This window comes from Medicago truncatula, chromosome 6, assembly GCF_003473485.1.
Source record: "Medicago truncatula cultivar Jemalong A17 chromosome 6, MtrunA17r5.0-ANR, whole genome shotgun sequence".
NCBI lineage: Eukaryota > Viridiplantae > Streptophyta > Magnoliopsida > Fabales > Fabaceae > Medicago > Medicago truncatula.
Genome location: NC_053047.1, coordinates 4159535 through 4174411, shown reverse-complemented (window position 1 = coordinate 4174411; position 14877 = coordinate 4159535). Strand labels below are relative to the sequence as shown.

Genomic DNA, 14877 nt, shown 5'->3' with positions numbered 1-14877 from the left:
ATCAGTACATCATCACTTGTTAATTGAGATCCAAAATAGCTTTCAGATAAGGCTTGAGATTTATTATGGTCCCTTGGTGCTTGTTAAAGAAATTGCAAGCTTTTATGAATGGCTCATGTGACAGTCTTCTTCCAATAATTTATATGGTTCCTTGGCTAGCAATGCTGAAACTGTTATTAGATCGGACATTTTGTGTGGTTATTAGGTTTTGAACTTGTGTGTGTGAAATTTTGTCTTTTCAATACAATGCTTCAATTTTTTTTTATTCCATATCACGTGTTATTGTGACACATGTTCCATTTATAAATATAAATATTAGTTTCATATTACTATAATGTTAATTTGTGTGCATGTTTTATATTGAATACTTATAATGATATATATTATTGGGATGTGAGATTAAATAAAAAATTGTGTTATTGTTGGAATGTATGATAATTTTAATTTTAAAAATTGCATTTCTCATGTGTGAAATTCAATTCACTACAAAAATAGTGTCCTGCTCTAATAGTTACATCGTATAATTTGATCATGTATGTTAATTTTTCCTATGAAGTTGGCTTTTGGGTGTAATCTCGTAAACAATAAACAAATTAAGTGTCCGGTTGTTAATTAAGTTGGTTAGACAATATGTGACTGAAAATTGTATTTTGTATTTGAGACTTGGATAGAGTCCCGCCAACAATTCATGTTGACATTATCAACAAGATTATAAGTTCGTGTGTTTCTACATCTCTATGTAGTACTGATCTTCTTCTTATAAGATTTCTCGTCAAGTTGAACTAATCCAGAAATGCTGGGTGTGTTTCTTTTAGTGGTTGTATCACGACGAATGACAGAAGAAGCTATTGGAGGTGACAATTGATGCGTCGTATTTAATGTGCAGTGTGTCGATGGAAACTATATGTTGTGCTTTTTGTGATGGTGCTCCGGCGTCAAAGATTTGGGTGATGATTGAAGGCGTTTTGCCTCATTCTTTTTGGAGGCTGATGTTCACTAGATCATTGCGAATTTGAAAGGTGTTGGGTCTTGTGGAGGCTGATCATTGAGCTATGTTTTTGTTGAAGTGTTTGACGGATTATGGAGGGCTCGAAATGTAATTATTTAGAGAGTTCGAGAGCAAACAATTGAGTTGGAGTTAACATTCTTTGTTGAGAAGAAATGGCTAGATTTGAGTTCAATGGTGGTTGACGAGGTTAACATGTTTTGGTTTTCCACTAGAGGTGAATTTGTTAAAAATTAACAGTTATGGAACAATTTCATAGAATGGGTGAAATAGGTTTGCAGTTATGTTGGTCACGATTGCAATGAAAATTCTTGTTTGGTTACTCTCATAACATCGGTCCATGCAATGTTATTATAGCAGAGATGTGAGGTGTAACACCCCGTTTCCCAATATCAAAATTTCTTTAAAAACATAACATTTATCAGAGTAAGCATCAAAACAACGGGATATCACATATGACGTAATCCAACAGTTAAATAATAATTTAACCAATATCTTAAATATTGCAGCAGAAAATCATAAACATAATTCATAAACGTTTTGGCACGCAGGCCCAAAAAGTATCTCAAAAGAGTTTATCAAACAGAAATTATCATAGCAGTTCACGTAAGAGAATGAAGCATGTTATAGCATAAAACCCCATCCCGTTACGTATCAGAGCGACCTAGACGACACAGTGAAGGCAAGGCCACTCACGACGGCAACTGCACACTAAGCACGATCACCTGCAAGTTACCCATACGAAGGGCAACATTTTCAAGCAGAAGGGGTGAGATTTCATAATAAAATAACATTAATCAATGTAATTGTGAATCATAAATTAACATCATAATCATTCCATTAATAACTTTGCATAAATGTTAAACAGTTATCACGTAATCATATATCCAATCATTATGAATAACATAACATAATCAATAAACACTTATCACATAATCACATATTCAATCATTATCAACAAGGCATCTTAATCATGACAATGTGACAATGCTCTTAGACTCCTTATATGCATGTGGTACCAATCGTCATCATAAGTATTAATATACTTTAATCGTGCGGAGGACAAAGCTCCTAATATTTGTGGTGAGGACTAAGCTCAATGAGATGCTATGCATGGACACATATGAACAAAACATCGTAATCAACTTATCAACATGCATCCAATAATTTGGAGCTAAACTTCATCATATACTTATGCACTTAGTTAAACAACGGAAGCAGCATAAACAGGTCACATAACAAGATGATATCATTATATCACTAGCACATAAATTGTATCATTATCAAATCTTCATATCTTGCATAAATATACATTACATTAACTCATGTTCAATTAATATTATCATGACTTAAACAACTCTACAGACTGCATTTAACAACATCACTAGGTCTCATTACCAGTTAGGGGTTCACTCTTGATCAACAAGTGCGACACAGATCGCACAAACACACAAACAAGTTCATTCTGGTTGTACTCGCGAGGCGAGAGTACTTACTCGCCATGACGAGTACCACTCAACTCCCAAAATAAGGTTGTTCTGGGTTCCCTCTGATCCTACATTCATTCCTAATCAATACTAGGTATGTTCAGGTACTCAAAGACATACAAGATTCAACTAAAAAGGTCGAAACATGAAATCTAACATGCACTCTGCCTTAACTCGCTATGGCGAGTAAGGTGGCTCGCAGTGGCGAGCTGCGTCACACAACTCGCGAGGCAAAGGGGATTGCTCGCCATGGCGAGTTGAACCAAACAACTCGCGAGGCGAAAAGGAAGGGCTTGCGTGGCGAGCGATGAAGTTCATCACTCGCGAGGCGAGGATCATCCCTCGCCAAGGCGAGCGATGAACAGAAGCTCGGGCAGACTAGGGTTTTTCTCAAAAATCCATCATACAACATGGTTCAAAGCGTGGTTTTGATTCCAGAATTCATCCTAAACATATTCTAAGGTTAAAGGACGGTTCTTTCATCAATCTAACAAGTTTTACCGGTTGATCATCAATTTTTAGGGTTTTGACCTAATTCCAAAACTTCTCTAAATCAATCCTAACTTTGTCAACTAATCATTAGAATTACAGCAATTAACATTATTGAATTATTAGTCTCACCCTTACCTTGTATGAAGAAATCGCAGCCCTCTCTCTAGGTTCCTCTTCTCTTGGCTTTTTCTCCCTTTTCTCCAAAAACAGTCGTACGTACGTTATGTTTTTCTAAACTAGGTCTAACCTTTTATATCTCCTCTTAAAATACTTATCTTATCTCACTTTCTCCCCAAAAACTATCTAAAATATCAAAACAGCCCTCAACTAAATATTTTATATTATTTTCAAATCTTTATTCTATTTAACAATAAAATAAATCTCATATCATAATCAAATCCTCCAAAACTCATAACTTATCACGTCATCAATCAAATCACTAAATTCACTACAAATCATCAAAACATATCAAAATCATGCATATATTATATAATTATAATATAATTGTCTAAACTCGATTAAATAACGATTAAACGAAAGTGGGCGTTACATGAGGTATCTTGAAGAGGTTGAAATTCTCTATTTTCAAAGGATTCTCAAATGTTCATGTTGAAATTGATTTCATGAGTTCCTTGTATCTTTGATTATGTAACCAAAAAAAAAAAAAAACTTTGATTAATGGTAGTTGTCATCAAAGACATCTATGTTTCTCCTTGGATTTCAAGGTCAATCAACCGTTTTGCCAAGTTTGACATTAAATTTAGAGATGAATATCAAATTGTTTTTCTATTCCTAATCTTGCTCATCAAGCCATGTTGATGGAATTAGAACCAATTGTTTGTAAGATTTAGTTCAACTCACAAATACCGATATAGTTAAATTGAACACTTTCACTCAGGTTCAAACTCAAAATCTTGTAGTCATACATTCGAGTTTCTGATGATATTGTCATTACATCTATACAGGGGCGGAGCCACCACCCGGCGACCTCCGGCACTCGCCCGAACTCAATCGATACTTTCTTTATATTTGGCCCAACCAAATAGTCCATTAATCCACTTGAAAAAAATTGGAAAATGTTACATAGACACCTTTTAATTGCATACACCCTTGTACACCCCATGTATTAGGAAGAGAGAAGAGAAGAAGAAAGAGAAAGTGTACTTGTGCGGGGTCCATATGGCCACGTGTCAGATTTTTGTGTGGGTGGCAAGGGGTGTATTGCCACCTAATGATGTTTATGAATCATAACTCAAAAAAATTGGGCAAACTCAATATTTTCACACGCGCGCACACAAGAATTTCTGGCTCTATAATTGGTTGAGATTTGATGTGAAAAATAACAAAAATCAAACCAATTATTATTTTTTATAATAAGTAAGTATATTTTTTTTATAATAGTCATTTTGCCAAATCAAACCAATTATGCTTTGTTCATTTGGGTGTTTTCAAAGTTTTGATTTTTATCAATATATGCCATATGGTTTGCTTGAATATGCTATGCTTTGTTCATTTGGGTGTTTTTAAAGTTTTGATTTTTATCGATATATGCCATATGGTTTGCTTAAATATGCTATGCTTTGTTCATTTGGGTGTTTCCAAAGTTTTGATTTTTATCAATATATGGTTTGCTTGAATATCTATGCTTTGTTCATTTGGTTGTTTTCAATGTTTTGATTTTTATCAATATATGGTTTGCTTGAATATGCTATGCTTTGTTCATTTGGGTGTTTCCAAAGTTTTGATTTTTATCAATATATGATATGATATGCTTCAATGCTTGAAGATGCAATGCTTTGTTCATGAAAACTGAGTTGTTTCGGTGTTTTCAGTTTGAATATAACTTTTTTTAAACTTCTTTTTACTCAAATTGTGTTTTTGTTCATATTTGATTGAATTGCGATGATTTCATGTTCAGTTTGAGAGTATCTATAATTTCATTTTTTTAATTTTTAATAACAATGAAATTGAGTTGAATTCATTTTTGTAGTGCTTTTGTTCATGATTGATTGATTGAATTGAGTTGATTTCATGTTTAGTGTTTCTCTGACTACTTCAAATTATCATTTTAACTCTCCCACTACGCTAAAACCCTCTTAAAAGAACGGAACAACACAACTAGTACCGACAGTACTTCCGTACATGTCGCATTCAAACATGAAATTTCACCGAGTTCTAGTCCGGACAAGACTGACCACGACTCTGATACCAACTTGTAATGTCCTACTTCTATTAAAGCAATAAAACACGCGAATAATAGAATTATTCAAGAAATAGACGTCACGTCTCCAAAAATTCACCGAATATAACATGCATAAAAATTTCACAACAACGTCACAGCAGATATATAGCATACATCTCCAAAATATACATGTCATAACCACATCAACATATCAATTCTCCAAATAAAACACAACAACATAATCCAATCCAGAATAAACAAAAGACTGACATCCTAGATCAGAGTCTAATCTAAGACTCCAAAAGACAGAAAATGGAGGTAGTTACCGCTATCCTCAAGCAATCAATAACTACTTCTGCACGCCGTCTACCCATCCATACAAACAGGTAGGCGGTCAAAGACCACTGGGGGTTAGCTTCACATCAATCATAATCAACATAAACAATTTTAAAGATAAGCATTCAAGGATTTCATGTATATCACATATACATACTCATCCCTTCTATAAAACTAACATCACATGATTATTATCCCCCATTCCACACCATCAAGCTATCACAATACTAACATAGCATAGCGAGCATATTCAATCTCTAATCAAGTCATCAACATAAGCTCATCATTTATCAACATCAATCAATGAAAGGATTACTCACCTTTAGGGGTGGGAATAGGCCAGGCCAGGCCAGGCCAGGCTTTGATAGGCCTGAGCCTGGCCTACGAAATAAATCACAAGCCTGAGCCTGGTCTATGGCCTATCATAGGCCGTTTTTCTAGGCCTGACCTGGCCTATTTAAAAGCATGGACTGGCCTGAAATCCTACTTACAGACCTACTTCACATTAAGGCCATCAAATAGTTCATTTGGCCTACTAAATAGGTTAAACATGCCTTAAATCCTACTTAAAAGTCTATTTCACTACAAGTAAATTTCAACTAGATTAAAGCCTACATAAAAGCCTATAACAACAAAGTCTATTAAGGGACTAATAGATAGAGAAAGAGATGTTTATATTTTTAATATATGCAATTATTTTAATATAATTTTTTTTTTAATAAATAAGTATTAATAGGTCGGCCTATTAGGCTTAACAGTATTTTTTTGAAGCCTAAGCTTGACCTATTTAACTAAACAGGCTTTCTAAAAAGCCTAAGCCTAGGCCTATCTACTAAACAATCCAGGTCAGGCCAGGCCAAAACAGGCCAGGCCGTAGGCCCATGTAGGCCGGCCTGGCCTATTCCCAACCCTACTCACCTTATTCTTCATTTAGCATACTTAACTCAACAAGTACAATTCATCATTTCAAAGTTATAAGCAAGTAATCATCATCATCGAAGGAGTCACCACATCATATACATAAACATATACAATTCTCACCTCATTACTATTACCAAAATAATCATCATCAAAGGAGTCACCACATCATATACATAAACATATACAATTCTCACCTCATTATTGTTACCAAAATAATATTCATCAAATAGATTCACCAAGTGTATAAGCACAAGCAAGTAAGACATGCAATTAGAGCTAGTTCAATTATTCACAACCATCAACAAAATCCACCAATGCACATATACACCAATCTACATAATCACAACATTCACCAAATTCACCAAGTCACATATTCAATTATGACACAACTCATTAACTATTTAAATGCATGCAATATTCTAGACACTTCTAGATGCATGCTGTACCGACACCAACAACGTCTAGGCCGTCACCCCGTGATGCCAATAGAACATCATATGTAAGAGTACACCTCCTCTTACAATTCACCTATGTAAAAGTACACCTCCTTTTACACTTCTCATATGACTCAATATGACTATGATGCATGGACATACAAGTATCAACAATGCAAAATCACCTCACATATACATTCACCAACAACAATGTAAAAGTACACATCATTTTACATTGATTAGTTCACCAACAATTGCATTATCAACTATTTACGTACACACAATCAACAAGTCACAATTCAAATAAGAGTCATCACCGTATTATCATCAACATAATCATCATCACAATTATCAAAAAACATCAACATCATCATCATCATAATTAACGTATATGCATTCACCAACAATATCACCATCATTTAACATATATGCATTCACCAACAATAATTACATCTTACAACTCAACAATTTCATACAATTCTCACAATCCAAGTAAATGATAAATTTATTATACTATGATAAACATCATATTCAACACCTATCAATCATTCATACATATTCATATAATCATGTCAAACTATTCACAAAAGATTTGCAAGATATTCGGTCTTAAAGATCATTTTCGACAAAGTTCGTCTATCATTTTACAACTTTAACACAATTGAGACAATTGAACCAAAACTAAATAAACCAAGTTAAGTGCCTCAACTTTGTATATCTTAGATCACTTATGAGTGTAGTTAAGTATACATGTGCGTATCACCGGCCAACTATGTCGAATTTCTAAAAATCTCAAAGTTCGTCTCTCATTATCCTTTTTCACAAAGAATTCCATTTTCAAAGCAAAACAAGTTAAAAACTCATTAAGACCACTCACAACTAATTTTAAAGAGTCGTATAATCATAAACATAGTCTACTTACAAATTATGGAGTCTCAAGTTCACTTAAGAAAAATCCTAAGTTCGTCTATGCCACCATATTACCGAAATCAAGCTCCAAAACAACCATTGTTTTGCACCAACCTTACATACTCCTCCTAAGTCCACTGGAACTGTAGAACAAGTATGTAATCATCTTTGTTCACAAAAAGTCCCTTTTCCAATTATTTCCGAAAACCGAAACAACACAAATCCAAGTTTCAAACCATTTATAAAATCCAAAGTTTGAAAGAGCTAGATATGTTCCAGTAGCAATGTCTATGAAAACAGCAAAAGAACACACTTAAACAAGCGCATAAGACCCCTACACACCGGCCCCGACGCACCCGAACACGTAACAACAAGCATGTTGTCCTGTCCAGGACGCCAAAAGTGCAGTGTTGGCTCTGTGAGTGGGCGCCCAGCGCCCTACCTCAGACGCAGCGCCGCGAAAATGCGCGTTTTCGCGTGTTTTCCGGCCATGGGTTTCGCCACTTTTCGCCCAAAAACATCCAATTAAGTTTCCTATTAATCCAAAATTATTAGAGGCTCAACTCGAGGCTCAAACACGTCGAATACCCTCACTTTCCGACACTTGAAAATAGTTTTTGAAATAATTGAAAAGGTTTTCTTAAAACACCAAAGTTTTCAACAACAACAATTCATCTCTTACAAAAACAACACATGTTGATGTAAAATCAAATAAAATCTTTGTCAATAAATGCCTTTTACCCATGTTGATGATAACCGGGAAAACAAACATGAGATAAAAGGTGTAGCTGATTCAAACAATGATGTAGAGTAGATTTCTATAAGGTATGCCAGGATGACCGGATCAGTATCAAAGTTGGCAAGTACATCATTAAGAATTGAGCCACCAAATATGATAAATCCAAATAAAACCGTAAGAATGTGTAAAATTGAACATAGAACCAATGATGGACATATATTGGTGAAAGTCTCCAAGTTCATTGTCTATAATTTGGTTTTCTAACGAAGAGACATTTCCCTTATGTAATGGAGCGGGTGGTTTGGGAAGAGAGAGATGCTCAGGACATTATTTTTTCTTCTTCAGCTACATGAAATGTCGAAAATAAGAAACATGGGTAGAATGTATTTATTGAGAAATATTTTATTTGATTTTTTCTATTTTTAATTAAGCTGATGTGTCTAATTAAACGATTTTAATTGGATGATAGTGTAAAGTTGGTTTACATTGTCATTGTCAGTCCATTATAATTAATCTCAAATACATATAGTGGATCAAGTTCCGTAACATTCTGAATAAGCTTAAAATTATTTTGATTTTTCGATTGAAATGCAAAAAATCACAATTGATGCTTGGAAACTACACTCAAGTTCAGTTGAGCCAACCGGTTAACTATCATTGGGGACAAAAATGTATTTTCCTTGTGTTTTAAAAAAAACACATGTGAAATCTCAAATAGATTGTACAATCGCCTCTCTCTGACGACAAATATAGAAGAAAGAAAACCTAACTCTCCATCCAAAGCCGTCTCAGAACGAAGCTTCACTTCACAATCAGCGTTTTCTCTAAAGTCCGTTCATCTACCTGGTAAGTGCCTGGATCTGTTGTTTTGTAATCCTTTTCAAATGCTATTAATTCTAATTCTAATGCTTGTGCTTCGTGTGCAGCAGCAATGAAGAGGTGTGAAAATCTCAAGAGCAAGTTGCCTGATTGTATTGTATCTTACATCTTTTCCAAGTTAAGTATGAAAGATTTGGTAAAAACTAGCACATTGTCGAAACAATGGCTTCACGAATGGGGTTTCCGTACAGACCTCAACTTTGATCTCCAAAACATGTTTCACTATAATACAATTCAAGAGTTGCCAAAAAACTTTCCACTTCTCCAATCTCAATTTGCCACAATATTGGATCAATTCATGATGCATTACCAAGGTGCCATGATCCATTCAATCCGAGTAAATTTTCCATTAGGTGACCAACATAGGGATGTCATTGACAAATTGATTTCCAAAGGAATTGCTAAGGGTGCCAAACGTATTGAACTGCTATTCTCGAACGAAACTAATTATACTACTGATTTTATTTTTGAAGGGGAGCCATACAAATTTCCCTTTACTCTCTTATCTGACACATACTCTCTCACACATCTGCACCTAGAGAAATGCCTCCTAGTAGCACCAATGGACTTCTCTGGATTCAAGAATTTGAGAACTCTTGTGTTGCATATAATTGATGTGAGTCAAGATATGTTTCGGGGCCTATTTTCCAACTGCATCCATCTTGTAGACTTCACCCTTGATAACTGTAACTTCATCTCTGACATACAAATAACCAGTTCAACATTGTTTCATTTGAACATTGTTAACTGTGGGATTAGCATTCAAGAGAGGAAGAAAATAGACATCTCTGCGCCAAATCTCTCATCTTTTCAGTATTCTTCTTGTATTGATTGTCAAGTACACCCAATAAAAATTGAGGCTCATATGTTGTCCAAGTTTAGCTTCACCGGTGGTGAAATATTTAGAATTTTTAAACCAGTTGGATTTTCTGGATTAAAAAATGTGACAACTATTGTGTTGGATGGACTTCTTGAATGTTTATGTGAATTCATCGTGCCTAAGTTGTTTTCTAAATGTTGCCAACTTGAGGATGTCACCTTCAAGAATTGTCGTATCATGTATGATTTGACTATTACAAGCCGAAAGCTGCGTCATTTGAAAATAATTGACTGTGGCTATAAACATCTCACTCCAGATGAGATAACTGTTGTTGCATTGAATCTCTCATCCTTTGAATATAGTGGCTACACAAGGGAACTTCATGTTAAAGCTCCAAGGTTATTGAAGGTTTTTTGGAATGCAACTAAGGAAGAGAGATATCCACATCATCTCTTTGGTGCAATTCCAAGATCACGTCATGTTCAGAATTTAGCTATGATCATGATGCCTTCACAGGTGAGTCAGTCAAAACCTAATTATGATGTTTATTTATATGTATGTTGTCAACCTTTGATAGTGGCGCGTAACATTTTGTCCCAAAATCGACATAGTGGTATATTGCATTGTGGCACTGCTGCCATTCGAAAATATAGGCATGTTTGGATTGGCTTATTTGAGCTTATCTACTGGCATAAGTTTTACGAGACTGTTCGTGAGAACCTATGAAAACAACTTATGACAATTTTTATGAGCTTTCTTTAATATAACTTATAAAAATAGCTTATAACATATACACAAACAATTTAACTTTATTTTATCTATTTCTATAAAAATAGCTTATGTGTAAGTGTTTATCATGATAAGTGCCTGTGCTATAAGCTGCATACTGTTTATCCAAACATACATGTTTTAATGCTCTTTTGGAATCCTTGTTTTTTTTTTTTTTTTTGTAAAAATATAAAAGAAGTTTTAGTCCTCCATAATTATAAAAACCCATAATTTTTTTTGAAACCCACAAATTTATATCAACTTCTCTTGAACCTAAAAAAAACTAAATCTGAAAAAACACAAACCTAAACCCCCAATCCAGATGCAAATTTTTTGGAATAATATTCTTCTGGTTGTGGATAAGAATTGATTCATGATGAAATTGTTTTGATTGTAGTGATGCATCCATTACCTACAAACGCCTAACAAACACACAGGGAAAGAGAGAATCGGAAGTCTGGAGTTGAGTTTTTTTAGAATTTTTTTTTTCCCCTTCAAATTTGGGTCTTGCAATGAGGCTTCACATTACTGTTTCATTGCTGCAACAAAGTGATGGATTTTGGTGAGAACTGAAATTCTCAATCCCAACATGGCAATACAACCGAGTGGCAATGTCTAGGGCGATGATACTGGGTTTTAAGAGAATGATGTGTTTTTGTTTTTATGTTTCTTCTAATGCTCTAATGCTCTTTTATTCGCGTTCTTAGTTTTCTCTTGTTTTCATTGCATTGCATTCAACACACTCAGAAGTCATGTTGCAACTTTCGCCACAAGCTTTTTTTTTTTTTTTTTCCTGCTATTGGTTGCCTTGGTTTCTTTTAATTAATCGTCTCATTAGTTTTTATTTTTATTTTTAATTTACTTTAAATATTACTGGTGTAAACAGATAGCGAACTTAACGAAGGTCTTGGTTCAATTTCAAAACCTTCAACAATTGGAGTTATTAATCGAGGGAGCATGTGATCCTAATATGGACTACTTTTGGATTTTAGATATTATAATGGCTTCTCAGCATCTCAGAAAACTTTCTCTGACAGTAAGTTATTCAACCTTTTATTTTTTAGGATTTTCATTTTATAAAAAGTTATAACCTATTTTTTGATGGATATTAGTTTTTTTCAATAGTTATATCTAAATATTATGAAATTATAAATTTTGTTTACCTTATTTAATGTTCACAATGTGGTGTTTACATATATCAAGAAATTTACAAATTAAAACTTATTTACTTTAAAGAGTTCTACTTCGGATAAACGATGACCTGAACATGTGTTTCTAAGTCGGGGGGAATCTTCACCACACAATCCAGTTTTGTGGGGTTGTGTTAGGCCCAACCACGATTTCTAAGAGTTGGTATATGTCTGATGGTATTTTAAAAAATTTATATATGTAAAATCATGATATCTGTATTTTCAATTTTCAGATTAGAAATTCACATGTGGATGGATCTCATAGGCAAAGAAGAGAACATGGAAAGTTTTTTCATAATTATTTGAAATATGTCGAGTTACGTGGTTGTGTTTGCACCATGGACGTGATTGAGTTAGCCAGTCATCTATTGAGGAATGTGAATTCGCTCAAGCAAATTACTTTCAGTTCTTGTGACAAATTCTATATAGGTGCCGAAAGATGGACTAAAACCTCAAAATATTGTTGCTATGATCGTAACCTTATTCATGAGGTGCTTACAGATGAAGTAGATGAACAATGCCAACTTATAATTTTGTAGGGTTATTTATTTATTTTTGGTAATAAAAGAGGGCTGATGCCCCAGTGTTATTTTATTTATTATACTGTTATCATCAGTTAATTCATTGCGATAAACATTGTATAATTTATTTTGATATGAATTATAGTATTTACTATCTTTTTAGTTATTTTAATTATAATGGCGAGAACTACCATTATTGTTGTGATTGAATTCAAATTTTATACACATTATAGAACAACCATTGCATAATGAAGATCGCTTTCTGACCTTCAAAACGTCATATTGACACATGAAAATGACGTTTTTACCCCAGCGGTAGTTAACTGCCGTGGGATTTATCTGGAGGTAGTTAACTACCGTTTCAAGTATACAGCACAAAAAAAGAAATTGCTCCAGTGGTAGTTAACTGCCTCTGACTTTGCTGCACTTAAGTGCAGTTTCAGTTGTGATTTTACACGTTTCGGTCGAAAAATCAAAATAAATCGAAACTTATTCAGAATTCTATGAAACTTTACAGACACCTCTATAAAAAAATCGACACTTATTCGGAATGTTAAGAAACTTTGCACATCATATATGTATTTTTATAGAGGTGTCTATAAAGTTTTGTACCATTTCGACTAAGTCTCGATTTATTTTGATTTTTCGACCGAACCATGCAAAATCGCAATTTCTTTCCAAGTGCGAGTCCGAAAGAGTTTCCTAGAGGTTGAACTTTTTCACGATTTTTTGCAATCATGTTTAGAACCAAAACATAACATCTCCCACAAATTTTTTGAATTTTTTGACAATGGACAGATTAAATATGAATTTTTAACGCGCCTAAAATTTAAGACACAAAAACATCAACCTAAAAATTGAATTTTGAGCTGTTTGTTTGTAGACGCATCTATAAAAATACATATAGAGGATTTGAAAATTTTCGTAGTATTTTGATAATCCTCAATTTATTTTGAATTTTTTACTGAAACGTGTAAAATTGCAATATTTTTCCAACAGCGCGCCCAAAAAAGTTATATAGAGGTTGAATTTTTTCATTATTTTTTTCACACATATTAAGAACATAAAAAAAACATTTCCCGCAAAAAATTAGAATTTTTCAACAACGGATGGATTAAATATGGATTTTTAATGCGCCAATAACTCAAGAAACCAAAACATCAAAACGTGGACCAAGAAATTGAATTTTGAGTTGGTTTTTTGCGGACAGCTCTAATAAAATATATAGAGAGGGTCTGTAAAGTTTCGTAGAATTCTGAATAAGTTTCGATTTATTTTGATTTTTCGATCGAAACGCGTAAAATCACAAGTAGAACTGCACTTAAGTGCAGCAAAGCCAGATGCAGTTAAGTGCCGCTGGAGCAAATTTTTTTTTTTTTGTGTTGTATACTTAAAACGATAGTTAACTACCGCCGGATAAATCTAGCGGCAACTAACTACCGCTGGAGTAAAAACGTCATTTTCATGTGTCAATATGACATTTTGAAGGTTAGAAAAGCAATCTTCTTGAATAATTATCACTTGATTTACTGCTGAGTTTGCTCCACATATATGCGGCAACATAAATCACAAAAAAGCACGTGTCATTGAGAAAATTAACAACAACTAGTATAGTGACATTAGCACGGGAAATAAAATACTTTTTTGATCAAATGTATAGATTTTATATTATGTTATCTTAAAGTTATAAGTGTGGTTATAATTTAAATTTGATATGGAAAAAAATATCATCTTAGTTTTGTTAATTTTGTATATATTTTGAAATATCTAAACATTGCACATAACGATTAAAGTATTTGTATTTATACTTATACTAATTATTTGTAGTATAAAATGTACTCATTGTTAAACTTAGCATATGTAATATTTTTGCAAAAATACTCCGACATACTGTATATTATTATTTGTTGACATAATGTATTTTATTAATCATAAAAACTAAAAATTTTGTATTTTTTTATATAATAGTAAGTGTCAGATGTATACACCTAGTCTGTGAATGCAAACGTTTTACGGGTGTGTATAAATATAGTTTGGGCTACAGAAACGTCGATTGTTATTTGTTTTTATTTTTTACAAAACCAATGGTCTAATGTAAATATTGTATTTTGGGGTAACAATGATGTAAAAAAAAAAGTTTCGCGTACTGTTATACCTAAAAAGTGCATCAATTAAAAGTCAATGGCAGGAGGA

General features: G+C 33.5%; 1 protein-coding gene across 2 annotated transcripts; it reads left to right on the top strand.

Moving 5' to 3' along the window:
• The first annotated feature begins 9270 nt into the window (after positions 1-9270).
• On the top strand, positions 9271-12717 carry LOC11417491 (putative F-box/LRR-repeat protein At5g41840). 2 transcript variants are annotated; one of them, XM_039826709.1, is made up of 4 exons: positions 9271-9352; positions 9433-10721; positions 11860-12009; positions 12397-12717. In XM_039826709.1, the coding sequence occupies exons 2-4, from the start codon at positions 9438-9440 to the stop codon at positions 12700-12702; spliced, it is 1740 nt and encodes a 579-aa protein (XP_039682643.1). In that variant the 5' UTR covers positions 9271-9352; positions 9433-9437; the 3' UTR covers positions 12703-12717. The 2 variants fall into 2 exon arrangements, with proteins under 2 accessions (XP_039682643.1, XP_024642057.1); XM_024786289.2 differs by having other exon boundaries at positions 9302-9352; positions 9436-10721.
• The last annotated feature ends 2160 nt before the right edge of the window (positions 12718-14877 follow it).